General features: G+C 47.1%; 1 protein-coding gene across 1 annotated transcript; it reads right to left on the reverse strand.

Annotated features, from left to right (window-relative positions):
* Nucleotides 1-6,785: 6,785 nt before the first annotated feature.
* On the reverse strand, nucleotides 6,786-14,633 carry dis3 (DIS3 exosome endoribonuclease and 3'-5' exoribonuclease). The gene is made up of 21 exons (XM_067260236.1): nucleotides 14,352-14,633; nucleotides 14,059-14,216; nucleotides 13,669-13,862; nucleotides 13,498-13,571; nucleotides 13,004-13,171; nucleotides 12,186-12,344; nucleotides 11,517-11,633; nucleotides 11,192-11,329; nucleotides 10,824-10,970; nucleotides 10,518-10,634; nucleotides 10,155-10,256; nucleotides 9,964-10,028; nucleotides 9,713-9,797; nucleotides 9,497-9,624; nucleotides 9,179-9,265; nucleotides 8,782-8,938; nucleotides 8,144-8,358; nucleotides 7,569-7,737; nucleotides 7,307-7,465; nucleotides 7,077-7,199; nucleotides 6,786-6,992 (listed from the first exon to the last, which is right to left on the reverse strand). Exons 1-21 carry the CDS (start codon nucleotides 14,568-14,570, stop codon nucleotides 6,924-6,926), a joined length of 2,850 nt encoding a protein of 949 aa, XP_067116337.1. The 5' UTR covers nucleotides 14,571-14,633; the 3' UTR covers nucleotides 6,786-6,923.
* Nucleotides 14,634-14,975: the final 342 nt, after the last annotated feature.

The following is a 14,975-nucleotide window of genomic DNA, read 5'->3' on the forward strand; positions in this document are numbered from 1 at the left end:
TAATTTTAGGTATATGTTTATTGTATGCACCTTCCTGCCAAAGCAAATTCCTTGTCAGTGCAAACTTTCATGGCGAATAAATCCCTTTCTGATTCTGATTCTGATCAGTACTTCTGCTGAGACATTTGGTCCGCCTATTAAAGAATGTATTGTGCCTATTAACGTTATGTCTTATGAGCTTAGAAGTGTGCTCAGGCTTAAACATTGTGTCTCACACAGGGCGGGGGGAGTCATGAGTGCGGGCGGAGAAAGAGGAACAACCCAGACCATTCTCGACCACAGTGTGGGAAAAAGGCTGTATTTTGTGTCTCTATCTCTTCATTTTCAGAAACAACCTTGAAACCGGGTGGAGACGGCACCTGAGCAGGTGGGACGCGTCGGCAAGAACAACTCCCTGATGCACGAGAAAGCTCAACCCTCTTTTCATCTTTTTGTTTTACTGCACTGTATAAATATATGCTGGGGAGGGACAGATAGCCAGTTGGACTTTGTGAACCAACCCAAACTCTGTTGCAGGTAGGGAAACGTAGACAACCCCAGAGCTCTGTACTTGTTGATTTCCAACTGCTGCATTAAAGCTGATATTATCGGACCTCTGCGACTCCAGACCACTCTTTCTAGAACACAGACCTGTGTCATTGAATACCATCATTACATATTGGAATAGACACAAAGATTTTGAATCCTTCAGAAGAGCATCACAACTCGCATGCAAGAACCCTCCTAATAACTGCTAACTATGCCTTCTAGAGGCTGTAGTTCACCGCGATAAAGATATCTTTGGTTTATGTTAATAGATTAAAATAGCAACAGTCAAAAAGCCAAAAGAAATTCAACCAATGTTTAATTAACGATTTATGCTTCATGTGGATTAAAGTAGTGTGGAACTCTGATCAGCAATCTCCATTCTTCACAGTAGATGCAGCAGCATTAATGGAGGTGGTGCTCTTTGCATGAGACTGGTGGTCTTCTCACCCACACTTCCATCCTTCAAAAAGAAAAGAAAATCCTTTAATATGAAAGATTAACTTCTACTCTATGTGCTCAGAGGTCCAGGAAACCATTGGTAGCCCACATGTTATGCATACTGTATGTTTATTATGTATGCATCTGTATCTATGTGAATGCATGGGTTTATGTGAACAGTAGGTTGGCAGATCTACGGTGTATGTAAAGATGTATGTATAAGAGAAGCATCAAATTGTTTCGTATTTAACTAAAGGATAAAAATAGAGAAAGGGGGTAGGACTTGAAAAGTTTGTTATGAACTTCTTCCTACTCCTTTTTGAACATGGGAATTTCTAATTTGAATTACTTACAATAATTTGGGAAGATTATGCTGAGAAGTACATGACCTTATTAAGCTGTAATTTTAATTTTATATATGTATGCATGTCTGTATATATATATTTTTATTTTATATTTTTTTTACATGTTCAAAATAAACTACTACTATTATGAATGTAACCATATTTACGTAATAACAACTGCGATCAACTTACAGGTTTTACTTTCTTTCCTCTGCCTCTCCTGACAGCTGTCCCGAAAGCCCTCACGAGGCCACAGAAACATCCTCCTCCCCTCTTCTTCGCTTTCTGCCTAGGAGCACCTATGGAGCCACCATGACTCTTTGAAGAAACAGCTGTCTCTGGCTGAAGCTCTTTGCTCAGGTGAAGCAGGCTCAGGTCTCTGGCTGCAGGAGGCTTGATGTCCTCACTGGATGACTTGAGGCTGAGCAGACTGATGAGACTTGCTGCTGTCTTTAGGAATTTTTTGTCCACCTTCGTATCCAGGAGCTGGGTGTGCTTGGCAGGCTGGACATGGCTGGCAACACTGCAGGCATTCTTCAGGACCTTCTCACCCTCCTCATGCTCAAAAAGGACTTTCAGGCCCTCACTAGCCTCATCGAGGCTGGCAACACATGTGGCGGCCTTCAGGACATTCTCATCCTCCTTCATCTCCAGAACCTCAACCAGGCTGGTGTCAGTGGCTACAGGCTTGAGATCCTGGTTACTCTGGAGCAGGGTGGTGATGCTGAAAGGTGTCTGGAGGTTGAGCTTGGACATAGCCTTGGCCACATTAATCTGGGAGGCATGGAGGGCAGCCATTACCCAAAGGATCTTGGAATGCAGAGCCTGTGGAGACCCCCAGCATGTAGATCACCTCATCATTGTCCATCTCCAGGAACATACCGGTGAGCTTGTCAGCTAGGCATGGTTGAACCTTGTGAATGAGGGAGATGAGACACTACCCCAGCATAGGTTTCTGGTAGTACAGCGGAGTGGAGGCCTGCGTGGAGGCTGTCAGAGGCTCCTTGCCCCACACATAAAAAGCAGGCTAATGGAGGACAGAGGGACACACAATTTAAAATAGATTTTTACATATGAAACACACAATGTTAGTGCTGCCACAATGTGAAACTGTAATACAACTGTAATACATGTCAAAAGTAATTTCCAAAAGCCTGTAATTACCTGCTGCATTCCAATCAGGGCCTGAACCTGGACTTGAGCCCTGGTTAGGGTCTGGATCTCCATCAGGGTTCGGGCCTTTGTCTGGTTGGGAGCCAGGGTCATGAGCTGGGCGAGAGCAGTCATGCTCAGTTGTTGGTTAGATACTCCAGGCACGACACACACACCAGGAGAGCTGATCCATATGTAGACAGCAGGCTGGAAAGAGACAGGGCACATATTATGTTAAATACACACAGTTAGATACAGTAGACACCCAAGGCTTTTGATGCCACCTTGTGTAGCACACATTTAAAAAATAAATTCCTGTATGGTTTACACCTGCTGCGTGACCCCAAGGCAAGGGTGTAGGCATGGGTCAGGACCTGGGTCAGGAGATGGACCTGAGGCTGGGTCAAGACCTGCTTGACCTGGGCCTGAGGCTGGGTCTAGACCTGAGGCAGGGCCTGGACCTAAAGCTGGGTCTGGACCTGCTTGACTTGGGCCTGAGGCTGGGTCTGGACCTTGACCTGAGGCTGGGTCTAGACCTGAGGCAGGGCCTGGACCTAAAGCTAGGTCTGGACCTGCTTGACTTGGGCCTGAGGCTGGGTCTGGACCTTGACCTGAGGCTGGGTCTTGAACTGGGCCTGAGACTGGGTCTGTACCTGCTTGACTTGGGCCTGAGGCTGGGTCTGGACCTGAGGCTGGGTCTGGATCTCAGGCTGGGTACTGAACTGGGCCTGAGGCTGGGTCTGGATTTGAGGCTGGGTTTTGAACTGGGCCTGAGTCTGGGTTTGGATTTGGGCCTGTGGCTGGGTTTGGAGCTGCTTGACTTGGACCTGAGGCTGGGTTTGGACCCGGACCTGAGGCTGGGTCTGGATCTGAGGCTGGGTCTGGACCTGCTTTACTTGGGCCTGAAGATGGGTCTGGACATTGACTTTGACCTGAGGCTGGGTGTGGACCTGGGCCTGAGGATGGGTCAGGACATGCTTGACCTGGGCCTGAGGCTGGGTCTGGACTTGATTTGGGGTCTGGATAATGGATCTGAAGCTGGGTCAGGACATGCTTGACCTGAGGCTGGGTCTGGACCTGAGGCTGGGTCTGGACCTTGACTCGAACCTGAGTCAGGAGGTGGGCTTGAGTCTGGGTCAGGACATGCTTGATCTGGGACTGAGGCTGGGCTTGGACCTGAAGCTGGACTTGGACCTGAGGCTGGGTCTGGACCTGCTTGACTTGGGCCTGAGGATGGGTCTGGACATGCTGGACGTGCCCTGACCCTTTCTGTGACACCACACCAATCACGTTTTGTGATTTCAGTCACATAACATCCATGCTAAACCTCGAGTCAAAGTTCTGTGGACTAGACATTGGCATAGCAGAGAAGAAAACGCTCTGGAGTTTAGGTGTCCCACATTACCCTATGTCCGACTCCCAGATTACCCGAATTCACCCAGACCAGATAGGCTAGTGCAGTACCAGAATGTCAGGCATAGGAGAAGCATTGGAAAGTAAACTATTTAGCAAAACAGATTATCTTTCCCTACACAGTGGGTTTTTCCTTTTGGCAGAGATTATTTTTCTAAGCACGTTGCCTTTCTTCTTAGTCTACAATTCAAGAGAATGTGTTGGTTATCTTTCCATATGAAAAAATAAGATTTTCTTCAATTGATTATAGGGTGTAAGCCTCCGACCGCCACCGCTGGTCGGAGGATACCATATAGGCTATTTATATGAATAGGCTAATTTACGTTGAACTTCGGTTTTAGCAGAAGTCAATACTGTTAAACATAGCGAATATTAGCATAACCGTTATGATGGGGTGGGCGGTTTGAGTAAGTCACCGACGTAACGCTCCGAACAGTAGATGGCAGTAATGTACCTTTTATGATGGAGAGAAGAAGAACACCCGGTGCTACGAAATTAACGCTGAACACAGAAGTTGCCGATTAAAAATGCCTTCTTGTGCTGCTTTCAACTGCACTAACCGAAGGCTCATCGGCGGGGCCCGATCAACTTTACATTTCTTCCGGCATGTATTTGTCGTAAACTTTTTATTACTTAAAACGTTATTTTGTTAAAGTCGCATAAAGAAACGCCTAGCTAGCAACTTCTATCTATTGAGAATCTATGTATCAAAGTATCAATAATAGACTTGCCTATTTTAAGAATGCACACGGTATCATTTGAAACCAGTGTCAGTCGTTAGATTTTGTCGAGGATGATTATGTGTTAGTTTCCATCCTGTAATCACCTGCCCAATACAAACATTAGTGAGGCTGGCATTGATTTTGAGCTAGGATGTGACTGTCTCGGGTCATCCGAGTTTACATGTGGATTATGAATCAGTCTGTTGCATTTTCGTAGGCTTTTTAGTAGGCCTAAACGGTACAGTTCGAAGCGATTCAAGAAATTGCTAAATAAATCTTTAGTATAACCCCTCTGTATGATGCCAATCTGATAGGCTGAGGAATGCAAAAAAAGATATTTAATAATCTATCTTCAATAGAACTATTAGCGCTAATTAATGCTAAACAAATCCATGACAGCTTTCCTTTAGGCGACGAGGCCAGGCTGCAGCAGTGGGTCCTCAACGTGAGACGCTCACACTGGAATCCAAATCGCAACTCTCGACTGTGTTCGCAGCATTTCAAGGATGACTGTTTTTACAAGGACCGCAAGGGTAATATCAGGCTATCCACGTCTGCTGTGCCCACACTTTTTTCCTATCCATGTGTACAGAAGAAGTCATACACAAAGACAATAAAGCGAGAAAGTGTTAATAGTGAGCATTGTTATAGCCTCGATCTGCCAAGAACACAGGACATTCCAGTTATTGATCTTCAAGCCTTGGACAACTTTTCAGATGTCGGAAACATTGAGGAAATTGATAACACTGAGGCACAAGTTGTGTCACTGAACAAGTCTGTGGTAGTAGATCAAACATTTGGTGTTGTGGATGACACTGAAGATGCAAGTGAGTGTGTATTATCTGAAGACAATGAAGACCAGCTACACTACATCATGTGTGTTACACATGATCACCACTATTTCACAGATAAACACCCCTGCCCTCTTGGTGAGCACGGCTACTTTGTTGCGGAATCCCCAAGAACCCTGAAGCGACGTTTAGACGTAGTCAATGACCATCTGACTACATGCAGGAAGCAGCTCAAACTTCAGAGAGCGAAGAACTCAAGGTTGAAACGAAAGGTCTCTGCTTTGTCTTTTATCATTCAAGATCTGAAAGAGAGATTGTTGATGCCAAAAAATAACTTGATGAAAAAATCACACTCCCAGCTTGTACCTTGACTGGGGAGTGGGCTTTCAGAAAAATCAGGTCTTTGGTGGTGGTGTTTGTTTTGTTTAAGAAGTTGTACCAAGCCACAATGTAAATACTTGCGTTTCTCTCTTTTCTCTTTGATTTAACAACATAAACAAAGTTTCCTGGAGGCCTACATGGTTAACTTTCAAGTGTGACGATGTGAATGGAAAATCCGTATAACCCATAATGAACAGGGACAATTTACAGCGATTCTGTCTCGCTTTCGAAGTGTATGTGTGTACACAAATAATTCAATTTCCTCTAGTGATTTTGTTTTACCTATTTGGGAACCTTAAAACCAAAATCTCTATCTAATCTATTAGTAAGATTGAATGGTTAAAAAAAAAAAATCACAAATGTAAATGAGCCAAAGACAAACCCAGGATTTGCACTATTCAAGATAGAATTGGAATATTATTGGCACATTTGGCAACATTTTAAAAAGTTGTCGTGAAACAAACCCTATGTAAAGCCTTGTTTTTTCTTGTCTACAATAGTAAACCCAGTGTAAAGGGTTTGTAAATGTCTGTACATAATGTTTCTCAATAAATAAGAGAATTAGCGTTTGCACTGCAAGTCTTGGTGGTCTTTACACTTCTGTTTAGCTCTGTGGCCACTTGTGATCCGATCCCTCAAGTTGCATTATACCACCAAGTGTTAACAGGCTTTAAAGAAGGCCACTTTGTATTGCTTCTTTAATCAGCACAAGTTTTCAGCAGTGTTAACATTATTAAGCTAAATGGTTTTGTAATCAGTTAGCCATGCATTAACTTGTATTTAGAAACGTATCATTGGAACTCAGGTTGCTGATAATGCCTATACAGTATTTCTGATCAATTTTATGGCATTTAACAAAAATGGGCTTTTGAAAACTAGGACATTTCTAACTGACCACAAACCTTTGAGCTATAGTGTGCATCATATCCATGTTCAGATGGTGGGATGGTTAGTCTTGAAAGTTGTTTTCCTTGTCCACATTACCTCAAAGAGAACAAGTCAAGAAGGCAGGAACGTTCTGGATTAAAAACACTACATTTTATTTAGAGGTTTAAAGAGAGCCATACAGAAAATAAACAGAAGTGAAAAGGCGCTCAGAGTGATGAGTGACGCAGGTCACATGACTGGGTGGAGAGGGAGGTTTGTGGTTGTCGTCAGCGGTCTAATTTGGCCTTCTTGGCGTCGGGTTCCACTTCAGGTGCTGGAACACTCACACCAGGGATCTAGAACATGGAACAGAACCCAGTCAGCAGAGATAGGAAGCGTCTCAGGACTAATAAACCAGCAAGCTGTTTGAGGCAAGTTACCATCGGCTCAATCAGGGACATCCGGATCTTCTGGTGCTGGATGTTGGAGGAGTCCAGACTGATGGTCACCTTCACCTTGTCAAACATGTTGAAGGTGTGATCCTCCACCTTCAGAGTAGGACCCTACACACACACACACACACACACACACACACACACAGAGTTAGACTGCTTTAGCTCTTCAGTTGTTAGTGTGTTGGGCTGGACTGGGTCTGGGCTGCAGAGTCTACCTCCTCTTGGAAGCTCAGCTTGGGGCCAGGCTTGTCCTTGTTCTCGAAGAACACCGTGCCCTCCAGACCAAACTTGGGGATGAGGATGATGATGGCGTTCTTTCTCACAAAGAGGATGAAGCCCTCCTCGTTCAGGATGCCTCGGTTCCGGAAAAACAGCTGGAGACCAGACACACACACAGTTGAGCAGCAACAGACACACCACTGTCCAGATTCAGATCAAAACCAGCGCATAATGAGAACATTGATTGTGTGCGTGTACCTGTGTGTGGAATGCCACCGAGGCCCTCTGGGCATACTGCGCCATCTTGTGGCGGTAGTTGAGGTTGTTGCACAGGCCAGACTGCTTGTGCTTATCCATCAGATCTGGGTAAGTGCTGTCTGCTCCAATGGCGACCGCCAACAGACGATGCACGATGATGTCCGAGTATCTGGAGGACGACGGGGGGGGGGGGGGGGGGGGGGGGGGGGAGAGAGAGAGAGAGAGAGAGGGTGAAGGTCTGGTTTTTGTTCACCGTACAATACTCAAGCTAGCTACTGTAATCGAGATGTTTTGTTGCACTGATGTGGTTATAGTCCTAAGTGGCTAGTTCCTTGACTGTGAACACTGAAATACTGTAGACCTACGCACTTCTGAACCATGATCTTCTACTGGGCTTTTTTACATGCATTATATGTACGGCGCTTTAGATAAAAGCATCTGTCAAATGATCGACATTGCACGCGTGTGTGTGTGTCTGTATTCCTGCCTCCTGATCCCTCGGTGAAGTGTGCGTAAACGGGCTAGGTCAGTCTGTCGTGTGTGTCTCCATGGAGGGCTGTGCGTTCGGTCCCAACCTCCTGATAGGCGAGGTGAAGTGCGTGTAGATGGGCGAGGCCAGGCCGTAGTGGTGGAAGTCCCCGTCCAGGCCCGAGCAGAAGTAGACGGCCTGCATCATGCAGCGCGTGGCCAAGATCCTCAGCAGGGTGTTGAAGTAGGGGAAGCCCACCACCTGGGCCGCGTCCAGGGAGTCGGCCAGGGCCTTGGCCGAGTCCGTGTGGATGTCCAGCTCCTGTCAGGGACCACGGGTTGGATATGAGGCCGGGAGACGGGGTGGATGGTGTGTGTGTGTTTGTGTGAGGTTAGAAAGTGTTTGCTTGTGTGTGTGTGTGGTGAGAGAGGGTGTTTTGTGTGTCTGAATTTATAGTGTCAGGTGGCTGAGTGGTTCGGGAATTGGGCTAGTAATTTGAAGGTTGCCGGTTAGATTCCTGGCCGTGCGAAATGACGTTGTGTCCTTGGGCAAGGCACTTCACCCTACTTGCCTTGGGGGAATGTCCCTGTACTTACTGTAAGTCGCTCTGGATAAGAGCATTTGCTAAATGACTAAATGTAATGTAATAGTGTAAGTGTGTATGGTTATGAAAAGTATTTGTGTGTGTGGGGTGAGGGGGAGAGTGTGTTTATGTGTGCCTGTATTTAAAGTGTGTGTGTCTACCTTGGACTTGGCGGCCCTGTGGAGGATGTCGTAGTTGGAGGGCGGAGGAGCGGGGTGCTTCCTGAGGACGGCACATTCCGGAAATTCATCATAGATCTTCTGCGCTACGGAGATGTTGGCTAGCAACATGAACTCCTCCACCATGGAGTTGGTCTCTCTGGTAACACACACACACACACACACACACACACACACACACAGAGTGAACCAAAACTCTGCTGACGTCCGTCCGTCAAGAAAGACAAAAGGAATTCACAAAACATGTTTCCTTTAGGATAAGCCAGTGTGCAGGTGCAGTGCCACCAAGTGGACAAGGCCTTGATGGAAGCCTCTAGAACAAGAGTCTAGTTTCTCCTTCCGGGTCAGTGGAGGGACACTGAGGTCAGTAATCACTCACTTTAGCTCCTTTGCCTGCAGGTCAATGGGGTCGTGGGTCTCGCTGTCGATATGGAAGCGAACTTCTGGAGAGGATAGGGTCAGTGCTCTGGAAGGCAAAATAAAAACGCCACGTTAGGTTGTGCTACAAATCATCTCCTTGTCCCGTTGGGTATTAGGCTGGGGGGAGGACTGTGGGGCAATGGTAAATGAGGCCCTCTTGACTTCGATGTCATAGCAAGCTACACACAATGCTGCACTGGATCATGGGTGTATATATTTTTGTTGCATTGCAGTTGTCTTTGTACAAATACGCCATACACTAAACAATTTCACCAACCCTTTCTCTATCCTCTGTCTCTTCAGGATCTTGGCCAATCGGTTCAGACCTCGCAAGCTCTTGGTGATGTCATCATTCATGTGGGCGTCGTCAATCCTCATCTGGGCCTCCGCGTATGTGAGGGACGCCTGTGTGAATACGGACATGACTGAGTGTGTTCCTACTTCTGAAGTGTGCCTTGATCAGTGTTTGTGTGTGTGTGTCTGAGACTCCTACCTTAGAGTTTATGACACTCTTGGTGAATCGTGTCTTCAGAATCTCAGCCTTGTCGTTAATCTCCCAGATACAGGAGAAAGCCAGCCTGCGGGTCAAAGGTGAGGGGTCAGATCAGCTGTACTATGGAGGTCAGGGGTCAGTGCTATAAAGGTCAGGGGTCAGCACTATAGAGGTCAGGGGTCAGATTAGCAGTTCAACAGAGGTCAGGGGTTAGATCCCTACTACAGCTGTAGGTCAGAGGTCAGTCTCACCTCTCCACATTGGAGCGCAGGGAGCACAAGTTGGAGCTGAGGAGCTCAGGGACCATGTCGATTCTCTGAGGAGGACACACACAGGCCCTGGTTCAAGTGTGTGCATGTGCGTGCTGTCGCAGGTATGCTGTACTAATGGGTGAGACGGCGAGAGAGAGAGATTCCACGTGTGTGTGTGCGTGCGCTCCTACCCGTCCACACAGATAGACCGTGGTTCCTCTGTTGGCTGCCTCCTTATCCATAGCGTTGCCGGGGCGGATGAAGTGGCTGACGTCTGCGATGTGAACACCCACCTATGACAGACGTCAAGAACGAACACACGCACTACATGTTGAAGCATCACCACGAACATCATAAACTGTGCGTTACAAGACCAGAGCCCTTTACATATGTGTGTGAGCGTCTACCACAAGGTCACAGTTGGCCAGGTCCCCACAGAGCAGGGCCGTGTGTGCGTGTACAAGTGTGTGTGTCCTTCCTCCATGTTATCAATAGCCACATCTGTACAGGGCTGTGTGTGTGTGTGCGTGTATCTCCATACACCTCCATCCTACCTCCAGGTTACCGTTGGCCAGGTCTCTACAGTGCAGGGCGTCATCTATATCGGTGCAGCCGGGAGGATCCACGCTGCAGACACTCAGCTCTCTCAGGTCCTCACGCACCTGCATGTCCTGCAAGGAAACACCCTTCAAAACCCTGCACACCACCACGAGCGCCTAGCATCTGCAAGGCCACTGAACCAAGACGGCCGCTATAGGGATGTTACCCATGACCTATGAGGTTACGGAGCCAAGATGGCCTCTACGGCCACCACTTTTGCGAGGCTATTGAGCCAAGATGGCGTCCGCAGCGTGGGTTACCTCCTGTGTGATGGCCCACGGCATCTGGGGCAGGAAGCTGAGCACGGACTGGGAGAAGTCCTGGTGAGGGACATCATGCTCCAGCAGGAGCACCTCCATCTCCGTGCCCTTGTCTCCTGCGTTGCCCAGGCTACGTACAAAATGACCCTGGGAGACGGGGAGAGAGAAGAGAGAGAGAGGGAGGAAGATAGAGATAAGCAATACACACACAGAAAAAGACAGAACTTGTTAACTGTTCAATCAATATAGAACTAAATGGCCACTTCCTTGATCAACTAAGTTGCTTTCCCAGGAGTTAGTGTTTGGAGATGCTGAATGTGACTCAGTGGGGCGCACAGGTGGTGTCACAGGAGTCCTGTGTGACTCACGTTGGGGTATCTGGAGTGTTTGGGCCAGCCGTCGATGGAGACCATGATCCTTTGCCCTGCCAGCGTGGCCGCCTGGCGCGTCTCAATGCGGATCCTGGGGATACGCCTGTCGGCTGGGGTGAAGAGGTGGCGCGTCGACTAGACACCACACAAGGATGTGCACACACAGAGACACACACACAAACTTATCAGCTACTTTAAATCCAAGTAATGCAAACCTCTGTAAGTATAAGTGGGTTCTTCTAAGATCTAGTCCAAGGTTGAAGTCACTTCTCCAAATAACAACTCATTTTAACGCACACACGAGCCCGTATCTGACTTGTACCTCTTTGATCTGGGACATGTTGAGCATGCCACAGAAGGGTCTCCAGTTCCTCTTGATGATGCCCACCACCCGTCCTGTGGGCTTCCTGGCTTCCATCTGGCCCGCCGTGGTCCTCAGCTGGGCACAGGAGCACACAGCCAGTTAGAGATGCTAACAATTAGCAGGTTAGCCACCGCGCTAACTCCACAAAGCAAAGCTAGTGATGCTTAGAGCCTAAGGGAGGTCGGCACTAATGTTGGGTGATTAGACCTGGCTAACTAATGGCATAAACTAATTTCTGTTTGTGCATGGGGGCATTTTCCAGCCAAAACTGGAAAGCCCTTTCCTCAAATTTTTGGCACAAAGTTTGAAGCACTGAATGATCTGGAATTACATTTTATGTTTTAGAATACAAATTTCCACCAGTCGAACGAAAAGGCTCTAGCCCAAAACCATGAAAAAGAGCCACCATTATTAATCGGCTTGATAATGCCACCCTGCACAAAGTGAGGCCTAATTCTAACTCCACCTGCAAGCCAGGTCTAATTTCCCAACATCAGCGCCCAAGCTCTTGTGGTTGAATGGGCAAAACTTCCCACAGACACTCCAAAATCTTGTGGCCAGCCTTCCCAGAAGAGTGGCAGGTGTTATCGGGGGGAGGCGACTCCATTAACGATAAGGCTTCCTCACCGCCTTCTCCTCCTCCTCTGGGGCATCTTCGTCCTTCGGCCCCTCGTCCTGCAGGACCACCGAGGACGGCGCCACCCACTGTTCCCGTGGCAACAGTTCCACAGCAACCACGTCCTGGTAGACGGCCCGGTTCAGGTTCTGCAGGCCCTGGAGGAGAACCTGGGAGACAGAACCACACTATTACAACTATCTGGTGTATCTGTGTGTGTGTGTGTGAGAGAGAGAGTCTGAGCTCTCCCTTCCAGCCTGTGTTGGGTGTATGTGTGTGTTCATCTTGCGCAGCAAAAAACCTTTGGCTCCCTGACGATAATCTGGATTTCAAGAAGCATATTGCTCTAAAGGAGCCGTCTGTTTCTGAGTGCTGTCTGTCCCCAGCGGCTCATCCAGACCACAGAAGTCAAGACGGCCTAGCAGTGTGTGCCTAAGGATGCACCTATTCAACTGGACTAACTACACTTTACCTGGCCCACTGACACTTAGCAGTACGTTAGTTCTTGTGGTACTTGAAATTTGTATCCCGGCATTGACTAAACCCACAAAATGGTATGACTTTAGATGAGATCTAATGTTGTTTTTGATGTACATATGATATATTGCTGTTTTTGTTGCAATGTACAATATGTAATATTGTTGAAATGTTCTTGTTGCACTATAGTTGAGATTATTATTGCAACGTACCTGGTAAAATACAAACCGTTTGTTGACTCTTACCACCGAAACACTGTTACAACTGATCCTTGATTTTCTGCTGTACCTTATTCATGAGCTACTTGGATGAAAGCATCTGCCAAATGAATAACATGTTAGATGTAACGTACCTCTGTGCTCTCTCCTTCATCCCCCTGTACAAAGACAGTAGCCTCCAGGTAGTTGTCCCTGCTGGCTCTGAAGGTCCCCTGGATGTAGGTGCCACTCTTGATGCCTGCCTGGATCCTGGACAGGGGCAGGTGCTCCGGGAACAACACTTTACTGCTGCTGATCTCATTCTGACACGTGTAACAAACACAGATACACACAGACACAAACACACATCAAACAGTGCACACTCGTGACAGGAATATTTCGTTCGCAAAGACAAATATCCCCTCCTGGGAGAAAACTAGCAGGTTTAAATCTGGTCTATTTCTATCTACGAAGCAGGCAGTGTTATGTTTGGGTTAGGGTTGAGAGAGAGAATAGTATTGGGTGAATCAGCGTGGATGATGCTAGCCTACCTTGAGAGAGAGAGAGAGAGAGAGAGAGAGAGAGAGAGAGAGAGAGAGAGAGAGAGAGAATAGTATTGGGTGAATCAGCGTGGATGATGCTAGCCTACCTTGTCGTCGTTGGTCAGGGCGAGACGGTCCACAAGCTCTGGGTTGGCTATCAGGCTCTTAATGTACTCCTCACCTACACACACAAATGCACACGCACACCTCGATTGTAAAGGACCAGATCTATGAAGTGCACTACGTATCATCAGCCAGAGACAGGGGTTGTTCCTTACATCTGAAGGTTAGCAGGCCACTCTCCTCAGCCTTCTCCTTATTCCCTCTGTCATTGGTCAGGAGGACCACCTTCAGACCCGCCCCCTCCGGCGCCTTCCCCAGGTGCCCGCCATACCACTGGGCTGCCACGCGGATCGCTCTGTCATTACGGTCGTTGGCACTCTCGCCTGGCTCTCGCTCTATGAAGGTCTCCCTGTGTGGAGAAAATACTATAGTTCACTGCTGACCATAGATACTGTGGTTGTGAAGCCATTGTTTATTGGTTTACTTCGTAGCCTACGATGGATCGATGAATGGAGTACTAAGGTTTTACAAGATGGGATGGGGGCTAACACACTAAGTCGGGAAGTAGGAGTTGACTTTGAGATAACCAGTTTGGGATAAGCTACCTGTGATGTTCGTTGGTAAACGTATAGAAATGTTTCTCCTTCTCGTGAAGGATGTCTTTCAGCCTCTTGTAGACGGGCGCGCTTCGGTGTCGTACCTCCTGTAATACAGTCTGGAGAACGATCACGTTCCTGATTAATGGGTCCTCCAGGACATCGATCTGGAAAGATGAACAAAACCGTAGTTAGTGGATGTTGTTTGGCAAGCGACGTTAAGACCACGAGTTAGCCAGCTCTTCATTTCATACATTTTTTACTGAAAACGTGCCCCCTATATTTACAAAATGTCTACCTACCTGATGTAGTACAACATTTGTGTCTGGAAGCAAATAATGTGGGAACGAACACAAGTTGCTTTCAATGCACGGGTCTTTCTGCAGCTCAGTTGATTCTTGCTTACACTGCGTACAGATCTCACTTCCACACCAAATATCATCTCTTAAGTAGTGTTCTCGCACTATCTTCATCACCCCACCCGACCGGGTCTTTCTAACGAATGTTTTAGACTTTAACATGACTGAAATAACTGTATTTAACAAAGAATATACTTTTAAAAAGTCTACCCCAAAAGAACATCAACAAACCAGACTCACATGTGCAGTGTGAGTGCGGGCGATAGCCGTCTTTCCGGAGTTTGTGTTACGATTGTGGTTTAAAAACTGTTTTAATGCTTAGGTTAAGTATACCTGTGCACTCCCTGAACAACAACCGCGACTTTCATTTTGAAAGTAAATGCTTTTGAAACTGAATCATTTTGTATGTGTAAAAAATCTTAAGGCATTATCGTTATACAATATGGAATAGCGTGTAGTAGGCCAACTAATAAGAAGTCCAATGAAAACAAACTGCGTACGCTGGTATCGCCTCCTACTGTATATATAAGGTATTGCATTCATTCAGCTGCGCATGCAGGGGATTTC

Source organism: Osmerus mordax, chromosome 22 (genome assembly GCF_038355195.1).
Source record: "Osmerus mordax isolate fOsmMor3 chromosome 22, fOsmMor3.pri, whole genome shotgun sequence".
NCBI lineage: Eukaryota > Metazoa > Chordata > Actinopteri > Osmeriformes > Osmeridae > Osmerus > Osmerus mordax.

Bases quoted from the DNA above. Each gene is read 5' to 3' on its own strand.
- dis3 (XM_067260236.1), bottom strand. From the start codon at position 14,570: ATGTTAAAGTCTAAAACATTCGTTAGAAAGACCCGGTCGGGTGGGGTG. The intron at 11,634-12,185 runs GTGAGGAAGCCT...TCCTGTGCCCAG, and splicing joins CAGAGGAGGAGGAGAAGGCG to CTGAGGACCACGGCGGGCCA. The intron at 7,738-8,143 runs GTTGGGACCGAA...GTCGTCCTCCAG, and splicing joins TTCACCTCGCCTATCAGGAG to ATACTCGGACATCATCGTGC.